Source organism: Phyllobates terribilis, unplaced genomic scaffold, assembly GCF_046119375.1.
Source record: "Phyllobates terribilis strain yellow unplaced genomic scaffold, ASM4611937v1 Scaffold_11__3_contigs__length_659146591, whole genome shotgun sequence".
In the NCBI taxonomy this organism is placed as follows: Eukaryota; Metazoa; Chordata; class Amphibia; order Anura; family Dendrobatidae; genus Phyllobates; species Phyllobates terribilis.
Genome location: NW_027362771.1, coordinates 583,787,482 through 583,802,805, shown reverse-complemented (window position 1 = coordinate 583,802,805; position 15,324 = coordinate 583,787,482). Strand labels below are relative to the sequence as shown.

The window sequence follows — 15,324 nt, the reverse complement described above, 5'->3', positions numbered from 1 at the left end:
TGGAGCATCATCTTGAGCATTCAGAATCCCATTCTCCAAAACGGAGTCCAAAGCCGCCACCACAACTCCTTTCTGCAAAATGCTCTCCTCCTCCTCGGCACCGACCGTAGGAGAGAAGCTGTGAGATAAAGCATCGGCTTTAACATTCTTAGTACCAGGGATATAGGTAACAGAAAAATGAAACCGAGAAAAAAAAAGTGCCCACCTAGATTGACGGGCATTCAAGCGCTTGGCAGCCTCCAGATACATCAAATTCTTATGATCTGTGAAAACCTGAATAGGAAATCTAGCGCCTTCCAAAAAATGATGCCAGTGTTCAAACGCAAGTTTAATAGCCAGCAACTCCCGATTTCCAACATCATAATTCAGTTCGGTTTCCGAAATTTTTTTCGAAAAGAAGGCACAAGGTTGTACTCCACCCTTGCTCTCCTGAGACAAAACTGCTCCAACCCCCACCGATGAAGCATCGACCTCGACCAAAAAAGGTTGGTCTCATCAGGCTGCATAAGGATAGGGGCTGAACTGAACCTCTCCTTGAGATACACAAAAGCTTCAATGGCCTCAGTAGTCCACTGGGCCGTATTCGCACCTTTCCTGGTGAGATCGGTTAGAGGTTTAACAATTACAGAAAAATTCTTAATGAATTTCCTGTAATAATTGGCGAAACCGAAAAATCTCTGTATAGATTTCAAACCAATAGGCCTAGGCCATTCCTGCACAGGCTGAACCTTCACCGGGTCCATCTCAAAGCCCTCGCTGGAGACAATGTAGCCCAAAAAACGAATTTTCTGCACAGCGAACTCACATTTCTCCAGCTTAGCAAAGAGTGAATTATCACTCAATAACTGCAAAACTTCACGTACACTCTGCCAATGGGACTCCAGATCTGGTGAATAAATCAAAATGTCATCCAAATACACAACCACATTATTACCAATCAAAGGTCTCAGGATGTCATTAATAAGGTTCTGAAAAAAATGCAGGTGCATTGGTAAGACCAAAAGGCATCACCAGATTCTCAAAATGACCTACCGGAGTGTTAAAAGCAGCTTTCCATTCATCACCCTCCTTCACACGTAACAAATTGTATGCCCCTCTGAGATCAATTTTTGAGAACCACTTGACTCCGACTAACTGGTTAAACAAGTCAGGAATTAATGGTAATGGGTGGGAATTGCGTACGGTAATCTTATTAATTTCACGAAAATCCAGACATGGACGTAAACCGCCGTCCTTTTTTTTAACAAAGAAGAATCCGACTGCCACAGGCGACTTAGAAGGTCTAATGTGACCAGCAGCCAGGCTAGTCTCTATGTATTCCTCCAAGGCCTTTCTTTCAGGGATAATCAGATTAAACAAGCGACTTTTGGGAAGAGTAGCATCTGGAACGAACTCAATGGCGCAATCATAATCCCTATGAGGAGGTAAAACTTGCGACTCCTCCTCCGAAAAAACCCTCCAAAAATCTTGAATAGGTACAGGTAATTCCCCTTTTTCCACAGCCGCAATGCGACCATTACAACATTTATCATAGCACTTCGGACTCCAAGACTTAATCACATTAGTAGACCTGTCCAACAAAGGATTTTGCAGTTTTATCCAAGGCAATCCTAGAACAACTGTAGAGGGCAAATTATCCAAAACAACCAAGTCCAAAATTTCTTGGTGAACACCATTGATAGTGAGAGGAAATGCAGCAGTCTTGTGAGTAATACATTTCAAAGGAGTGTTATCAATTGCAACAACAGAAATAGGTGATGACAAAGGTTTGGATTTCAATTTAAGTTTTTCCAAAAACCCTTTATCAATCACATTAAGTGTAGAACCACAATCCACAAATACCTGAAATTCAATCAAATCTCCCTGCAGAGTAGTACTCCCAGAAAGAAATACTCCTGCATAGCGTAAACAAGCTATACGGGCGTAACTGACCTTTTTTTTTTCTTTACTTAAATGACGCTCACAATACTTAATTAAATGATCAGCTTTACCACAATAAAGACACAAACCTTCGGCGAATCTCCGATATCTTTCTTGAGAGCAGAGTGACATCGCCCCAACCTCCATTGGTTCTCCGCTGTCAGAGCAGATTTTCTGGAAACTAGGACCTGAAGTTACAAGAGTTTTTACATCATTGACCCTGGACCTTATTCTCCTGTCCACACAAACAGCTAACTGCATAGCTTCCTGCAGAGTCTCAGGTGCAGGGAATGCAATTAGCAAAGCCTTAACCCTTTCACTCAGACCAGCAGGAAATAAACTTTTCAGCGCCGAATCATTCCACTTAACTTCTGAAGCCCACCTTCTAAAGGGTGTGCAATAATTTTCAACATCATCAGACCCCTGATTCAAACGTCTAAGTTCTGATTCAGCAGATGAGATTTGATCAGGATCGTCATATACTAGCCCCATAGCAGAAAAAAATTCTTCAACAGAACTTAAACACGGATCATTAGGTTGGAGAGAAAAGGCCCAACCCTGTGGTTCTTTGCGCAAAAGTGACATAATAAAACCAATGCGCTGTGATTCATTCCCAGAGGATCTTGGTCTCAAACGAAAATATAACAAACAAGCATTTTTAAAGGAAAAAAAATCTTGCTGTTTACCATAAAAAACATCAGGCAGTCCTACCTTCGGTTCCACAAAATGCGCTCCAGGACAGCTACTCACGTGTTGCTGAAGCTCGGCCACCTCCAGAGACAATCCCTGCAGGCGTTGAGCCAACTCCTGGATGGAGACCATACTGATCCCCGAATTTCTTTCCTTTTAGTTTTTTTTTTTTTTTTTTGGGCTGGACTTACTGTTATGATCTGCAACATAAACTAAGGAAAGAATGGGAAAAGCTGTCCCTACAGTAAGACTAAGCTGAATCCCTACGATGTAGCGGGAAGCCTGTTCCTTGTGAACAGACCCTTCTTCGTCCTCGGCTAGTCTGAACGAAGACCTATAGAATAAAGGGAGGGGTCCCTAAAAGAACTAAGGACTGGGGCAAAAATGGGACATCCCCTAACAGAAGTTGTTGCAGAGCAAAAAGACAAGCTGACAAAAAGTACTAGAGGTCCCAGAGGATCAAGCAAACTAGACAGAGATAGGCACCGAAGCACCTGGCTAGAGAGACAGGCAAAAAACACTGAAGTCCAGCAAAGCCAGAAGGGCGGAGCTGGAATATATAGGCAGCTGGTCACGTGACCGCAAAACACAAGATAGCAAAAACTAACAGGAGGGTTCTAACACTTTCATCCAGTGGAGGGTATTAACTCTCTACTAAAGTTGATCTCTCCTTGAGGCAGAGGTGTAAACTCTCTGATAAACTGATGTTGGCTTAACCCACTGATACCAGATTCTCCTGCAGTATGTGATGTCAGGGGAGATAAGGATCCGGCATGTCCAGTTTCAGACTGCCTATCCTTTTGTTCTCTGTGAAATATGCCTCAGTCAGAGAAGGAGTTTGGTAGCGGCTCTTTCACATCGAACTTATCAGTGACCCTGTGTATAAAGCTAGCTGTTGACTAAAAGAACTTCAAAACTATCTTTCATCCAATTTGTAGCTGTTGGGCTCCAGTGCGAAATCTATAACAGGGTCCGACCTACCATGTAGCGTTTATAAAACCAATATATTATGTGGTATTAGGGCTTTTATACCAGGGCCTAATGGCGACTGTTACCTCTGCACCCATACACTGCGGCACTGCTGAGAAGTAAAGTGACCTGTTAGTCTTATTCACACTCAGACTTTGCATTATTGCATGGAGCCACCATGGCTGCCAGAGGGGCACAGTGTTCCGAGGTCACTGTATGGGCACTTTAGTTACCATATAATTATGCCAAATCTGGTAATCAAATATATGATAATTAGTTTGATTAATTGTCCTTTATTTTCACGTCTTAGGGCTTTTCTCATTTGGTCTGTTTTGCACCGTGATCTTTGCTGGAGCTGTTCAGACAGTCACCGGTAACCAGGCCCCTCACTTCTTGTCTGTCTGCCGTCCCAATTACACCGCCCTGGGATGCAAGTCCCATATGCAATATATATCTACACCCTATGCTTGCGACGGGGACCCCAATCTTATCATCGAGGCTCGGAAAGCCTTCCCCTCCAAACCTGCAGCACTAGGAGCGTATGCTGCAGTTTACACTACGGTAAGTCCAGTTTGGCTTTAGTTACTTAACTTTTTCCAATTTCTTCATTGTTATTTATTATTGGTCAGAAAGTTCCCTCACGATCTTGGATGTCCATTAATTCATCCTTCATCTAGTGGTATTGTGAAAAGTCCAGATGTAACTGTATTGAAAAGAGCCTGGCGCCGCTAAAAAAGTAAAAATCCGGTGCCAAGTGCCAGTAATGATAATCTAAACCTATAGACATGGACTAGTAGTGTTACCTTATATATTTACCAACGGGGTTTGTCTTGTAAGAGCCCTGAGAACCTGGAAATTTAAGTGTCCATTGGAGGAAGTCAATTAAAAAAAAAGGTGCAGCACAAGAGAAGTCTCCCATAACCATATACAGAGTAAAGCGACGTACAGGAATCTCACTGCTCATTTCTTGATGCCCACAGATGTACGTCACCCTCGTGCTAAAAGTGAAGGGCTCCCGGCTGGTAAAGCCCTCCCTGTGCCTGGCACTGCTGTCTCCTTCCTGGCTGCTCTGTTTGCTGCGAGTGGCTGAATACCGTAACCACTGGAGAGATGTTCTTGCCGGGACCATAACCGGAGCAGCTATCGCTGTTTTCTTGGTAAGAATTTGGAAATGGGCACTAGCTTTATACATGGGTCAAATAAAGTTCTTATTTTGCACATTGTCAAGAACACTGTCCTCTTGCTGCACTTTTGAAACTCCGCTTCTCACACTCCCTCATCCGCTCACCTATTGCAATAGGCTGACAATGAGCTAAGCGCCAGTTCACATCGCCACACCACACTTCCTGCTGCCACCACTTGCTGTTTTGATAGCGAGATGACTGACTGGGTGACAAACTACTATACACGCACACCTAACTTCCCAAACACATGATAAGTACTTTACTTGCACTGTGGCATACACAGGGTAACACAACCAGACTGTATGTGACGATACAGCTTAAAATCTTAATAAGCCAGATGATTAGATTAGTTAAGCCAAGAGAAATACACTATTGTGTTCATGTTGACTTATAATTTTTTGTGTATTTCTGTGGCTGATCAATAATGTCATACTAGTTGTATAAAACTGAATGTTAACTTATCTTCGTTTGGAAACAATGAATGTTTTCTAATTATGTTAATTAACGTTCGTGGACCCTGTGGCTTATTGACTCACAAGACAGGAGGACAAACTAAGGTAATTCATTAAATGCTCAAACAATGAGCCATGAGGCTGCCATTTCCCCCCCTTGACCTGTGGATTTGTACTTAAAAAGGAGATATGCTTCTGTAGCAGTCAGACTTGAAACAGGGATGTCTGTAGTGCTGCAGGCAGAATCAAGGAGCATCAGAAAGACTTTAGAAGGAGAATGAGAGACATCCTCCAGAACAGTAGATGGATTGCATGGCGGCTCCATCCAAAGAGACACAGATTTGGATTCTATATGATTTCGGTCTAAGGGTATCAGCCCTGACTGGAAACATACAGATCTGCTCCCTTAACAATCAGAGAGCCCATGGATACATTTGGGGAGACCAGGTTGAGACGATGAAGTAACCTGGCCCCATGGATATGTTGATTGGGGTTGCTAAGAGGGACCCAACGGTCGTCTGGAACCCATAGAGACATTCGGAGAAGCCAGATTGGGAGCCGCCGGTCATCTGGCCCCAGGGAAGCTCTCAGAGAGGCCAGGGTGGGACCCTCAGGTCTCCTAGCCTTGTACCTCAATGGACTGCTAGCTTCCTATGCTTGCCGCTACCTTCTCTCTGTAGGGGCCCGCCAGAAGTGGAGGGCCACTGGTTGAGGTAGTTGGCCATAGAAGTCACAAAGTTGCAGCTGTTCTATCCCAGGTGGGCGGAGAAGGAAGCGTGAGACAGTGTAATGTAGTACAATCTTGGGTATTTGCTGGGACTGTTCTATGGGTTTATTGTCCGCTGTGTGGTGCAATAAAGTATTGCCACGCTGTTTTACCCTCACCCTGTGTTATCTGAGTAGTGTTACGCCACAAAGACCTCGGGTCTTCACACTCTACTTTTCCTCTTTGAGGTTGTGGGTACATTTAAAGCAGCAAGGAATAAACTAATTAAATTGAAGATTTACAGAAAAAACATAATAACAGATGAAATGACAATGCATACACACAAGGCAAAAACAGTATAAAACAAAAAGAAATGAATCAAGAAGGGTTGCTGACCGTACAGTCAATTATCTTCACCTTTGAGGGAGCACCTCTCTGCTACCGAGGAAATTGTCAGCTACCAGCTAATTAATATCTAATCCATAACTCCTCCATATCACACAACTTTTATTTTTTGAACAGTGAGATAACATGTCTTACCATTTTTCAGCGTGTGCTGTGTACACTGAATGAAGAGTCAGCATTCATCTCATTATCAGCAAATTACATTGACATACTGAAAAGTAAGATTATGACTCTGGAAGCAGATAACGCTAGTATTACACTGTTAAAAAGAGGCTCCTCTTCCCTACTCCCTAACCCAGGTCACAGAACACGCCCACAACAATATATTACCGTAATCATAACCAATAAATACAACCGTTATTCCTGAGTGAAACATTCAGGCAAAATTTCTATCGTCTCCCACATGGTAATACCAGAACAGGACATATCCTAATGTATCCCTATGTATCATGATGCCACAAGCCATCTCCAACCGGTGCAGCCCACGTAGACCTCTAGGCTGGCCAAGTCATCTTGGCCAATATTAACTGTGGTTGATAAAAGGTCAACAAACTGAATTCCAAAATGTTGATTTATTGTGAAAGGTTTAGATACTATCGGTGTGTTCTGATGCCAAATGTCATCCAGTGTCTTATTTGTTGGGTATCATAATGGAATAAAATCTACCAAAACTTCAAAAATAATTTACACGTTCATGTGAAAGAGGCACTAACGCTTGTAGGACTATTGTTGGAGCTGGACCTTCTCATCATTGTCGATTTGGACATTATCCATGGTAGACTAGGGGGGTTCTGGATTAATATCTAGTATCCCTGGTAGTCTTGGGTATTTTAGGGCTTATCACATAATGTTCCTAGTGGTTTGAGATGGAATCAATGGAAAAGATCTAGGTCTAGGACAGGAAAAAATACAAAAATACACTGTATGTAAATTTATTATCTCTTTATCTCTCTCCTTTGGCTTTTCTAACTTCAGGTAACCTGTGTACTGAATAACTTTGGGAGTTCCTCATCAGAAGAGGTCGACTTGATTCAGAAAGAGCAGGAAGAGATCTTTGAGGCTGAAAACCCTCCACCTGCAGCTTGTGAAAAATTTAATGTAGTAAAGGTAAGGGGGAAAACTGTCTATAATGTGTAAATAACAGGGGTAACTAGATGGGAGTCAGTAATGTGTTCTTTTGTGATGTTTAAATGACATCCAGACAATCAGATAAAAGGTTGCTGTGGTGGTGTCATGTCCCCCTAGATTCTTCCACAATTGCAGATCCAACGCCCAGGAAAGGCTAGAGGCTGCGCCAAGTGCAGCAGCAGCACGCAGCATGTCACAGGCAATGCCCAAAACCCAGCCCACTTCAAGAAGGGGCATCAGCCATACAACATGTACAGAAAACAACCAGCAAAAAAACTGCCTATAATGAAAGGAGTGCAGAACTCAAAATACAGAAAGCAATAAAAACCTTTATTGATACTCAAGTTAAAAAAAAAACAATAGAGAAACATGCACAATATCAGACACAAAGAAACTACTGGATGGACTAATAATACAAGAGGTGGATTCAGTTCCGGTTCTAAATAAAATGATCAATAATCTCCGATATAGAAAGTACCTGCGTCAGTAAATAAGGATAACAGGAAGTAAGAACCGTGTTTTGCCAGTTAAACAGTAGATGGGTACTTCAAGGGAAAATAAAGAGAGATTGTTACCTGGCTCAGTGGCTACCTTGGACAGGCTTAGCACACGCCACTCCGTCTACCAGAACCCGTAGGTTGACTTGGCTTTGACCCTTTAACCCCATGGAATCAGCTGCTGGCTGGAGTAGTCAGGTAGCCGGGTCACAACCAGGAGAGAAGTCAAGGTACAAAATCAGAAGGCAAAAGAATGGTCAGGAAACAGGAATACAAAAAAGCTAAGCAGGAGCTGAAAGCACAAGACTGAACCAGAGCAGATAACTGGCAGTGGAAGTCAGAGGTTCAGGAGTTTAAATAGAAGTCAGCCCTGCCTCATAGAAAGGAGCAGTCTAAACAGCCAAGACTGAGCACCACCAAAAGTCCCAAAAATTTAACAGAACTGCTGCACCACATCACGTAGAAAAAATGTGCGGCACCGCCCAGCAACCAAAATGGAAACAGTGGAGATAGGTACCGGCCTGAATGTTACAAAGATGTACAGAGCAAAATATACAGTCTAGGGGAAAAAAAGCAATGTAAGTGGTAAATGGGAAAAGTAATAGATGTAGAGTAAATACCCAGTGGAAATAATACTGTCTCACTAGGAGAACTGCACCTGACGCACATTTCACAATATGCTTACAAGTTTCCCCTGACAAAGCATATTGTGAAACATGTGTCTGATGTGGTTCTCCAGTTGAGGCGGCATTATTACCACTGGGTATTCACTATATATCTATTACTTTTCCCATAGACCACATTGAATGCTTTTTTTTTCTATATTCTCTATATATTGCTCTATATTCTAACAGATACCTCCGTATTAGTGTTGAGCGAGTATGTATCATTAACCCTTTCGACGAGCATGCTCGGGTGCTCGCCGAGTATTTTGGCGTGCTCGACGTTTCATTCTCTGTCACCGCGCCTGCAAGTGTCACGGCTGTTAGACAGCTGTGACACATGCAGAGAAAGCCTGGCGAACAGTGGTAACATCAGACATCTTCACTACATAGGTTGCATGGCTTTTAACAGTTCCCTGTAGGTGTCTTCAGTAATATGTACCCCACAAAAATGGCTTCCCTTATTGTGAGCTTGTGTTTGGTTCATATAATCTGCCGGTTAATGCTACTTAATGGGTAGAAGCTGCCGTGACAGTTCTCGCTCTAAGGTAAAGTGTATGATTTTTATATATCTTCTAGAGTACAAGCGACTGTGACATCATCCCTCAATCTCATCCCAATAGGATCTTGGAAGTTCACCCACCGATGTCGCCCGACCCTCCTCCGTGTCTTGTTCCTGTAACCCCCGATGTTCTGATCCCCTCAAACTGTATTTCCAGTCAAGTATAAGCCCTGCGGCCTACACAGCGAGGATGTGGGGACAAGCTCTCCCCCAAAAACACCACTGTTATCAAGAGCTGGAGGAAGCCGAATGGTGAGCGGCAGCCAAAACCCAGACGTCACCGACGCCTGCTCGTTCCTGACTTGTAATATAAGACAGCTGATGTTTTTGTAGTTTTGTAAATTCAAGGCGACCTATTACTTGTATATATGTAGCATCTGTGGGGAACTTTACTAAGGGATGCTTCTCTACTAGCAAAAGCACGACTTACCCATTCAGATCCATATTCTTGTCTATAGTAGATTTTTTTCCCATGGGGTTAGTATTATAGTAGTTATATTCTTGTACATAGAAGGCAGTATTATAGTAGTTGTATTAATATCCATAGAGCCAGTTTTTTAGTAGTTACAGTGCTTTGAAAAAGTATTCATACCCCGTGAACTTTTCTACATTTTTGCACCTTACACCAACAAACTTAAATGTATTTTATTTTCTGTGATACCAACACTAAGTAGCAAATATTTATGAAGTGTAAAGGAAATGATAAAGGGTTTTCTAATTAATTTAAAAATATAAATATGAAAATTGTGATGTGCATTTGTATTCAGCCCCCGAGTCAATATTTTGTAGGACCACCTTTCACTGCAGTTACTGCTGCAGTCTTTTGGGGTCTGTCTCTATCAGCTTTGCACATCTAGAGGTGACATTTTTGCACCTTCTTCTTCGCACACTCGCTCTCGCTCAGTGAGATTGGATGGAGACGTCTGTGATCAGCAATTTTCACATCTTGTCACAGATTCTCACTGGCATTTCGGTCTGGACTGTGACTGGACCATTCACACACTGGAATATGCTCTGATCTAAACCCTCCATTGTAGCTCTGGCAGGATGTTTAAAGTCATTGTCCTGCTGGAAGGTGAACATACACTCCAGTCTCAAGTCTTTCGCAGCCTCTAACAGGTTTTCCTCAATGATTGCCTTGTCCATGTTCATGATCGCCCTGATGATTGCTCCATTCATCTTCCCATCAAATCTGACCAGCTTCCCTGACTCTGCTGAAGAACAGCCTCCCACATCATGAAGTTACCCACCATGTTTGACAGTGGGGATGGTGTTTTCAGGGTGATGTGCAGTGTTAGAACTATTTGGGCTAAATGCAAAATGCTATGTGTGGCAAAAAACTACTTTGGTCTCATCTGACCAGAGTACCTTCTTCCACATGCTCGCTGTGTCCCCTACATGGCTTTTTATAAACTGCAAATCAGACTTCTTATGGCTTGTTTTCAATAGTGTCTTTCTTCTTGCATCTCGTCCATAGAGTCCAGATTTTAGGAATATATGACTAATAGTTATCCTGTGGACAGATTCTCCCACCTGAGCTGTGGATCTCTGCAGCTCCTCTAGAGTGACCATGGGTCTCTTGACTGCTTCTCTGATTAGTACTCTCCTTGCTTGGAATATCAGTTTAGGTGGACGGCCATGTCTTGGTAGGTTTGCAGTTGTGCCATACTCCTTCCATGGTTGGATGATGGATTGTACAGTGCTCTGTGAGATGTTCAGAGCTTGGGCTATTTTTATAACCTAACCCTGCTTCACTCATCTCCACAACTTAATCCCTGACCTGTCTGGTGTGTTCCTTGGTTTTCATGATGCTGTTTGATCCCTAATGTTCTTGTGGCGCCCCTGAGGGTTCGGTCGCCACAAGCGGGGATACTGCAGCCTGTCAGCAGGTGTAGTGTCTCCTCACCCAGGTAAGGAAGGTGCACTGGTCAGGACCCTGAATCTACATTCAACACTACACACTCCTGACCTATGGGAGGCAAGTATGCACCATAGTGCTGCCTCAGCAGGATCACAAGTGGGGGAACCAAAAGTTAGGGGAACCATGTAGTGGGTGAAGGGTAGAACACACTTTTAGTTTACACACATAGTTTTATATATATTACCCAGCCATCTTAAGCACAAGGTTCTTTGATTGTGGTCTTTGCAGCTGTCAGTGGCCTTGTGTAGGAGCCTGCTGTGTGCTGAAGATGCACGGTCCTCGTGCTCTGACCTTGACACGAGGAGCGGGAAGGAGTTAACAAAGTCTCTACCCCGGTCAAGTTCCCTTGCTTAAGAAGGTTGGGAGCTTTAGTGACAGCTCGACAAGCAAAAGGATCCCAGGGAGCACGGACAGAGCGGCGTACGCCACCTGTACTCTCCATTCTGGCCCTGCCAGAGGGACTCCTGCTGCAAGAGGGGTGACCGGCCCCCGACATCTGACTTTGCTACTTCACGTCTCTGTCAGAGAAGCCCGAAGGCTTAGTGGATCCCGGGAGGGATACAGACGGAGCGGCCTACGCCACCTGTACCCCTCTACCTGCGTTTATCCAGTGGGACCCAGCCTTTGCACGCACACACACAGGAGAGGTTCAAAGGGGACTGTTAGGAACACTCGGAGGGTTCTGATCGAGGTACCTGAATTCCTTGGGTGCGCCGAACCCTCATCCCTGGTGGCCGCAGTGATCCTTGAGGAGCAGGGAGAAGCCTTGCCGCTGCTTAAAAGAACTGTGAGTAAAAGACCTGGAAGACTATCCCTATGGCCTCTGGTTCCTTCATTTCTGCACTGCACCACACAGCACCTGAGTGACCCAGGACTACTCTCCCCATCCTCCTGTCACATCTGCCCTGATGCCCTGCTCCGTCTGTGGGGAGTTATAACATCGCCTGCTGCCACTACATCCAGCCTCAGAGGACTGCTAGCAGCGCTGGTGGCCATCACCAGACACCACAGGTGGCGTAGTCGATAATACCACTCAACCCTGATAGCCCATTACTTGCATGTGACGGCCCTGGGCACGGAACGGGTCCAGGCCACGACTGCCTCCCCAACATCTGACCCGGCTCCGAGTACCCCATTTCCCAGGGAGGGCTGTGAGCGTCACATTCTCACACAAACCTCTGAGGCCATCACAGATCAGCTGTAACTGTACTGAGAAGAAATTACGCCCAGGTGGACTCAATGTACTAATTATGTGACTTATGGGGGCAATTGGTCACTCATGATTTTATTTAGGGATATAGACTACAGGGGGCTGAATACAAATGCACATCACAATTTTCAGATTTTTATTTTAAAATAATTAGAAAACCATGTATTATTTCCTTTATACATCACAAATACTTGCTTCTTTATGTTGGTATCACATAAAATCCCAATAAAATATATTTAGGTTTGTGGATGTAACGTGAAAAAATGTGGAAAAATTCACAGGGTATGAATACCTTTTCAAGGCACGGTATATTCTTGTACATGAGGGCAGTATTAAAGTATTTCTACTGATGTACAGCGGGTCCAGTATTACTGTAGTTACATTTTTTTCTATAGGGACAGTAATATATTAATTACATTTTCTGTAGGGAGCAGTATTATAGCAGTTATATTCTAGCAGATAGTGCCAGTATTATGATAGTTTTATTCTTTTCCATTGGGAGCAGCATCATAGTAGTTACATTTTCTAGTACATAGGGGGCAGTATTATATCAGATAAAGTTTCTTTTTCTATAGGGAATAGTATTTTATTAGTTAATTCTTTTGTATAGCGGGAAGTATTATGGTAGTTATATTCTTGTAAATATGAGGCAGTATCATAGTATATAATACTGTTAAACATATTGAATATAACTAGCTGGGCTTGCCAAGTGACAACTTCATTTGTGAGACAGAAATGTGCTCAGAACAATAGTCAGTTCCCCTCCCCCGGTCCACTCTTTATCTCACTCTAAGTGCAGGGGGAGAGAACTGGTCATTGTAAATATAATACGCACTTCATCCTGGTGTGGGGGGAGGTTATTCATTATAAAGAATATGTAGCACAACCTGCTGTTTCTAATATTTAAGTTTCCCTTGTTTTTCTCTCTTTGATGTTTGACTGCAGCTCAAATATCACTTTGATAGCGCTGCAGCCGAACACTGGCTTATGTCATCTACATCGGCATAGCCGCTGAGCTCAGTGATTGACTGCAGCATAGTTGACGTGAGATCACCACTGCAGCTAAACCACAGAGACTGGGCCAGCGGCGGAAAGTGTTTCGGTGTATGCCCCCATCTCCTTCCCACTGGCGCTCTCGCCAGCTCTCCTCTGATCTCTGTGTGCCTGCAGCATGTGTGCTTGTCAGACGTCAAACGTTTTTCAGGTACTTCCGAGAAATAAATACTTTATAGTGCTGATCTGTCACGTAATCATACATGGACTACTGCGGCTTGCGAAAGTATTCACCCCCTCGGCATTTTTCATGTTTTGCTACCTCACAACCTGGAATTTTACAGCTTTTTTTGAGGGTTTGCATCAGTTCATGTAAAGAAAATGCCGACAACTGTGAACATTTGTAGGAGAAAATAACTGAAAATTTCAGTGTGCATAACTATTCACCCCCCTAAAGTCAGTACTTTCTAGAGCCTCCTTTTGCGGCAATTACAGCTGCAAGTCGCTTTAGGTAAGTCTCTATGAGCCTTCTACATCTTGCCACTGGCATTTTTGCCCATTTCTCAAGATAAAACTGCTTCAGCTCCTTCAAGTTAGATGATTCCCTCTGGTGAACAGCAATCTTCAAGTCTGACCACAGATTCTCCATTGGATTAAGATCTGGGCTTTGATTAGGTCACTCCAAAACATTTACACGTTTCACCTTAAACCACTCGAGTGTTGCTTTAGCAGTATGCTTTGGGTCAAACCTCCATCCCAGTCTCAAATCACTGACAGACTAAAATAAGTTTTGCTCAAGAATATCCCTGTATTTTGCACCATCCATCTTCCCTTCAACTGGAACCATTTTCCCTGTCCCTGCTGCTGAAAAACATGGTGCTGCCACCACCATGTTTCACTGTGGGGATGGTGTTCTTGGGGTGATCAGCTGTGCTGGCTTGGCGCCAGACATAGAGTTTACCTTGGTGGCCAAAAAGTTCAATTTTGGTCTCATCTGACCACAGCACTTTCCTCCATACATTTGGAGAGTCTCCCATATGTCTTTTGGACAACTCAAAATGAGCTTTACAATTTTTGTCTATAAGTAAAGTTTTTTTTCTACCCACTCTTCCAAAAAGGTCACCTCTATGGAGTGAACAGCTTATAGTGGTCTTATGGACAGAGACTCCAGTCTCTGCTCGGGTACTCTGCAGCTCCTTCAGGGTTACCTTTAGTCTCTGTACTTCTTTTCTGATTAATGCCCTCCTTCCCCGGGCTGAGAGTTTTGGTGGGCGCCCTCTCTTAGTGAATACATATGCAGATGCCAATTTTTAGTTATTTGATCCCATAAATTTAATTTATGCCTATATTTTTCTCACTTTACCAACTTAGAATATTTAGTGCTGATGTATCACACACAAATCGGATTACAAAAATATTTCAACACAGGATGAAATGTAACAAAATGGGTAAAAAGCCAAGGAGGGTTGAATAGTTTCGCAAGCAACTGTATATCACACTAATACTCACCCCCACATATTGTGCGCTGTATATACCTGGATATACTTGTGTTATCTGTCTCCTGTCGTTCAGCACAGAATTAATTATTGACGCCGCTTCATCAGTGCGGCACTCCTGGTATCTGACTCTTCCCGCACTCTTCTGTGACGCGCGTCCATGAATGCTGCTGCGGAGGCTGTACTCACTTTTGTATTCACACGCTTTGTATCGTTTTACATTTTTTTGTAAATGTTTCTCTAAATCGATTTTTATTAAAATGTATTCTGTCTTGTAGTATGGCTTCGACGTCTGCTGTGTGGTCACAGTTATTACAGCAATTATATACAGAGGATGGTGTGTGAACATATATAAAGTATATACTGTTAGGTCCAGAAATATTTGGACAGTGACCGAATCTTCGTGATTTCAGCTCTGCAGGCCACTATTTTGGATTTAAAGCAAAACATCTGATGAACAAAAATCTCCTGTGAATCGTTTAGGAATTGCAACCATTTTTCTACAAAGTCTCCTCATTTCAGGGGCTCA

The 15,324-nt window shown here is 43.3% G+C and overlaps 1 protein-coding gene across 2 annotated transcripts in view; it reads left to right on the top strand.

Moving 5' to 3' along the window:
* Window positions 1-15,072, top strand: part of PLPPR2 (phospholipid phosphatase related 2) — a 37,880-nt gene extending 22,808 nt beyond the window's left edge. Inside the window, exons 5-8 of one of the 2 annotated variants that reach the window (XM_073654281.1) lie at window positions 3,890-4,140; window positions 4,560-4,736; window positions 7,302-7,433; window positions 9,237-15,072. In XM_073654281.1, the coding sequence (XP_073510382.1) occupies window positions 3,890-4,140; window positions 4,560-4,736; window positions 7,302-7,433; window positions 9,237-9,431 (755 nt within the window). In that variant the 3' untranslated portion in view covers window positions 9,432-15,072. Of the gene's footprint in view, window positions 1-3,889; window positions 4,141-4,559; window positions 4,737-7,301; window positions 7,434-9,192 lie in introns of both variants that reach the window. The other variant, XM_073654282.1, reaches the window with a different exon arrangement.
* Window positions 15,073-15,324: the final 252 nt, after the last annotated feature.